General features: G+C 32.7%; 1 protein-coding gene across 1 annotated transcript; it reads left to right on the plus strand.

Annotated features, from left to right (window-relative positions):
- Positions 1-5,086: 5,086 nt before the first annotated feature.
- On the plus strand, positions 5,087-5,701 carry LOC142360363 (galactoside O-acetyltransferase-like). The gene has a single exon (XM_075412534.1). It carries the CDS (start codon positions 5,087-5,089, stop codon positions 5,699-5,701), a length of 615 nt encoding a protein of 204 aa, XP_075268649.1.
- Positions 5,702-6,000: the final 299 nt, after the last annotated feature.

Here is a 6,000-nt window from a genome sequence, read left to right on the forward strand (position 1 = left end):
CAATAAGCATATCCAATAGAAGTAGCGCTTCCTCCTTCTAAAGACATTCCTAAAATAAGAAGAACTACTGGAACTAAAGTTAGTAAAGAATAGATATACCCCAAAACCACGATGGTAAGTTTACTTTATTTTTCTAGAGAAAACGATGAATATTTCTAACGGTTCAACTATATAGAGGACTAGCCAAGGCGGAGTTGAACCGTTTCTAAAGAAAAAAGCGAGCCTTAATTAGACTCACTATTTTCGTTATTTTGTTCAACTAATTCAGGACTTCTTTTCTTCCAAAATCCATACCCGTAATGCTTTTCTAAAACTAAGGCACAGACAATAGATAAGATTGCAGAAGCGGCTTCAGCAGCAGTTAAAGAATGCCAAATTCCATCTACTCCCCATAAATAGGAAAATAAAGCGACTGCAGCAATTTGGAAAACTAAAGAACGTAAAAACGCAATTAATCCTGAAATTATTCCGTTATTTAAAGCAGTAAAGAAGCTAGATCCAAATATACCAAATCCCATGAATATATAAGAAATGGAAGCTAATCTAATGCAACGTAGCGTTAAATCAAATAATTCTTGATCATAACCTACATATAGTTTTGATAATGGATAAGCTAAGCCTTCTGCAGCACCAAATAAAACTAAGTTTGAAATTAAAACGATAAAGAAACATTTTTTAAGTAAGGAAGCTAATTCAACTTTATCGCCTTTACCATAGTTATATGAAAATACAGGAGAAATACCAACACAGAAGCCAAATATAGCACAGTTAAAAATAGAACCAATGTAGCAAAGAACTCCATATGCAGCGACTCCGTTTTCCCCAATTAAAGCCATTAAACGGATGTTATAAATCATTGAAACAATATTAATTGCAACTGAAGATAAAAGTTCACTAAGCCCATTAACAGAACATTTCCATACTGTTTTAAATTCAAAATGGAATTTACCTAAGCGTAATGGGGATGAGTTTTTAAATGTAAAATAAAGTAGTGGAGCAACTCCGGCAATTGCAGAACATAACGCAGTTGCTAAAGCTGCACCAAATACACCCATATTTAATACAGCAGTAAAAATAGCGTCACCTAAAATATTAGTGGCACCAGCAATTAAAGAAATAATAAATCCAATATGAGCTTTCCCAGCACAAACGAATATTGATTGGAAAGCAAAGTTCATCATCGATAAAGGTAAAACTACAACTAATACTCTTCCATAAAGAACAGCTAAATCTAATAGTTCATCACTTGCTCCCATTAACTTCATTAAAGAAGGCATTAAAAAATAAAAAGCAACGCCAAGAATAATTCCAACAATTAAACAAGAGAAAACTATCATAGAGAAAACATTATTTGCTTCCTTATTTTTCTTTTCTCCAAATAATTTTCCAATTAAAGCAGTAGCTCCACTTCCAAACATGGATCCAAATCCATTAAGTAGCATAATTACAGGCCAGGCTAGATTAACCGCAGAAAAAGCAGTAGTTCCAACAAAGTTAGAAACAAAATAGCCATCAATAACGCTATATAAACCAGTCCAAATCATCATTACTACTGATGGCCAGACAAATAAACCAATTCGTTTTAAGGTAAAGTGTCCGGATAGTTTTTGGTTTTTAACAATACTTTCTTCCATTTTCTTTCTCCTTTAAAGCGCCGGGTAGTATAGGGGAAACTAATTTATAAAGCAAATATGTTAGATTTAAATAAATCTATATATGTTTTTTAATTCTTGTTTTATAATGCAGTGCGCCTAGGAGAGGGAATGACTGATTTTCTAAGATTATATACTGGATTATTAACCGTTTCTGCGATTTTTTATGTTGTTTTAGTTTGCCTTTGTTTGAGCAATAAAGTGTTTGATAAGACTAGAAAAAAATACTTTATTATTTCAGGCGGATTATTCTTACTCTGCTTTTATGCAGAATATGTTAGATATGTTTTTGAAGATGCTCATGGTAATGCTGCTAAATGGAGAGAATGGCAAATAGTTTTTACTATTATTGAATTCTCTGTTGCTCCAATTGCTTATTTATATAATGGGTTAGCTGTAACTGGAAAAAGATTATTTAAAAGACAGTATCTATTTTTTATTCTTCCTGTAATTAGTGGACATTTGGTTTTAATTTCAGGAATTATGAATATGGTTAATCCTGAATTAGGGTTTGTTTTTAATGTATCTGCAGAAGGTGAATATACAAGGTTATGGGGATATTATGCAATTTATTGTGTTACAGTAGGCCTTTGTATTGCAATGTATTTATTTTCAATTTGGTCTATTTTAGTTAGAAGTCAAAGAAGAGATTTTATTTCCCCAATTGCTATTACTATTTTTATTCTTGCTGGAACTTTATTCTCTGGGATGAATAGAGAATATAGAGTTATTTGGTTCTGTGGATTAATTTCTTGCTTAATGTTTATGTTTTATTGCGCAGATATTGTTTTATCTACCGATCCTTTAACAGGATTACTTAACCTAAGAAGTTTGGAAAATACTAAATTAAAAAGAGATAAGGAATATTCATTCATTATTATTGATTTAGATTACTTTAAGGATATTAACGATAACGCTGGACATAATGTTGGAGATAAAGTTTTAAAAGAATTTGCAGCAGATTTAAGAACATCTTTTGGTAAAAAAGGTTATGTATATAGGTATGGTGGGGATGAATTTGTTGTTATTTCTTCTTTGGTAGGAAAAGAAGAGGAAATGAAAGAAAAATTAGATACTCTACTTGCTAAACGTAGAGAGTCTGATCCATTAGTTCCATATGCTTCTTTTGGTTATTCTAGATTTGTTGGAAAAGGAAACTTAAAAAATGCATCTAAACTTGCTGATAAAGCAATGTATGAATATAAGAAAAATAGAAAGATTTCTAGAAGTCAAAGCGAGGTTAGTTTATGAAAGATAAAGTAATCTTCACGGATTTAGATGGGACTCTTTTCTATCCTAAAAAGCGCATTAGATTAATCCCAAAATATAACAGGAAATTTTTAACTAAATTTCATAATGATGGTGGAACTTTAGTTATGGTTTCTTCACGTAGCGATGCCATGAAAGGCAAAGTTGAAAGAAAACTCGGCTTTGAAGTCGATTTTATTGGCGGAGATGGAACTTTTATTATCGCTAATGGAAAGAAAATAAAATCAACTTATTTTGAACCTTTAAAAATTAAAGCATTACTTGAAGAACTTCGTAGAGATTTTGATCCATATTTGTTCTTACTTTCTTCTGATGATGTCCCAATTATCTTGACGAGGACAAATACCAGTAAAACCACAAACTTTTTCTATTTTATGTATATGTTCTTCCAAGGAGCATATCGTGAAAGGTGGGTAAGAAGTGACCATGTTTTTTACTCAGAATTAGAAAAAGGTAAGTCCTACAAACTCATGATGATGGTAGGAGTAGGCAAAACAAAAAGGCTTTAGCAGAGAAATTAACTAAAGAATTTAATCTCAAATATCCCGATTTTGAATTTGTCTATTGCGGTGAGTTTATTGAAATTACTCCAAAAGGTTGTTCAAAAGCTAACGCTATAGCGTTTTATCTTGAATATGCCAATATTTCAAAGGATAATATCATGGTTGTCGGCGATTCAGGAAATGATGTTCCGATGTTTGATGCTTTTAAAAAGCAAAGCTATTGCATGTCACATGCTCCTGAATCAGTTAAATCCCACGCTAATGCCGTTATCGATAAAGTGGGAGATTTAGGTAAGATACTATACCCGTCTGAGGATAGTAGATCCTTAAAAAGAAAAGAGGAAAAAAGATGAACAAAGTCAGCGAAGCTGTCACCACCTTACTACACTATGAAGTTGCAGTAAGAGACACCATGGAGTATTGCCTTCCAAAAGAAAAATACGATCAAAAATTATTCGAAGACAAGAAAAGAACAATTTTAGTCGAAGTTGAACAAGCTACTCCTTTAAAAGGAATTATTGATAATTCTGGAGAAAACGGACAAAAATTCCTTAAAGCAGTTAAAGATTTCTATGATGAAATTTATGGAGATTCTTCAACCGTTTTAAAGCTTTCCGCTGATGGAGAAGTTAGAGTTGACCACAATCAACATTTAGCAATTTATAAACACGTTTTACCAATTCATGAAAACGTTAACGCTATGATCACTGGAATCATTAATGATGCCAAATCAAAGAAAATCGATGTTAGCGATGTAGAAAAAGGACAAGCAGTTGAAGAAGCAATGTATCGTGCTGTTGCCTTTATGACTTTAACTAACGATTTAGTTAGATTATTTGGTGAATATAACCAAGCAAGAAATGAAGCTAAAGGAGAAGAGTCCCCAGCTTCTAAATTCATTGGAAACGATATTCAAACCGTTATCAATCATATTAACTTTGTTAGAGCCACTAGCAAAATCACTGATTTAGTTTATAAGACTATGGAAGATAGACTAAATTCATTAATTGAAGAAATGACTGGTAGAAGAGCTCTTCCTGCAGGTAAAAACTTCAATGATGAAATCAAGAACACCCAAGAAACTATCGCAATGTATGTTCGTGATACTGAAGGTGCTTTCCGTGGAACTTATCCAACCTTAATCAATGCTTTACTTGCTCAAGTTAAAGAAGATCAAGCTAAAGAAGCTGCTTCTAAAACTGAAACAAAAGCCTAATTAAAATAAAAGGAAATTAAAATGGCCGAAAAAGATAGCAAATCAAATAAAATCCAAGAAGTAGTTTTATGGGTTCATTTTGGCTGCGTTATGGCAGTTGGTTTGCTTTTTGTTTTCTTTGGATTAATGAAACTTTATTGTCCAGTATTAGCCAGTGATAACTGGTTTGCTAATTCTGAAGCAGCCTGGCTTACTAAATACTTTAAGTTAGGTTATTTATACTGGGGAGTTATCTTAATCTCTGAAGTAACCTTAGGATCAATGCTTTGGTTACATATCCTCTCATTTGTTGGTGATAGAGATAGCGAACGTGCTTTAAGAAGAGCTCAACGTTTAGGCTTAGATCAATCTCCAAATAATGAAGTGGTTGAAGTTAACGAAGTTCCTTCAAATAACAATTAAACATTAAGGCATCTATTATGGTGCCTTTTTTTCTAGGAGAAATAATGATGGATATAAAAACAAAAATGCATGAATGCCATTTGTATAATCCAAATAAACCTGAGTTAATGGCAGAACAACATAAATGCATTGCTAAATTTGAAAAGTTTAATTCTCTTCCTTTTGATGCAAATAAAGAAAAAGAGCAATTAATAAAAGAGTGTTTTGCTTCTTGTGGAGAAAATTGTTTTATTACTGCACCTTTCCATACAGTTTGGGGAGGAAAGCATATTCATTTTGGTAATGGAGTTTATTGCAATTTTGGGTGTACTTTTATTGATGATACTTATATTTATGTTGGCGATAAAACTATGTTTGGTCCTAATGTAACTATTGCTACTGCAGGACACCCTATTGAACCTAAATTAAGGGAAGATGGGTATCAATATAATGCTCCAGTAAAAATAGGAAGAAACTGCTGGATTGGTGCTAATTGCACTATTCTTCCAGGAGTAAACATCGGCGATAACGTAGTTATTGGGGCAGGTTCATTAGTAAATAAAGATATTCCTTCAAATGTTGTTGCTTTTGGAAATCCTTGTAAGGTTTATAGGGAAGTAAACGAAAAAGATAAAACATATTTCTTTAAAGATAAAAAAATAGAAGACGAAGAGCTATAAATAAAACCACCCGATTGGGTGGTTATTTTGTTAATGGCGGAGGAACAGGGATTCGAACCCTGGCTCCCGGTTAAGAGACTACGAGCTTTCCAAGCCCGCCCCTTCAACCACTTGGGTATTCCTCCAAATTGCCTAGCGGCAAGCAAGATTATAATTTTTCTCACCTCTTCATGCAATGAGAAAAAAATATTATATTTATTTCCATGAAGGAAATAGTGGTTCCAAGTTCATCTTCTGGACAAAAAATTGAAAAGTTTGTAAGGAAATATCTTCCTGAAGCTCCATTAGGATTTATCTAT

Source organism: Opisthocomus hoazin, unplaced genomic scaffold, assembly GCF_030867145.1.
Source record: "Opisthocomus hoazin isolate bOpiHoa1 unplaced genomic scaffold, bOpiHoa1.hap1 HAP1_SCAFFOLD_297, whole genome shotgun sequence".
Lineage (NCBI taxonomy): Eukaryota > Metazoa > Chordata > Aves > Opisthocomiformes > Opisthocomidae > Opisthocomus > Opisthocomus hoazin.

Coding starts and splice junctions, on each gene's coding strand:
- LOC142360363 (XM_075412534.1), top strand. CDS start 5,087: ATGATGGATATAAAAACAAAAATGCATGAATGCCATTTGTATAATCCA.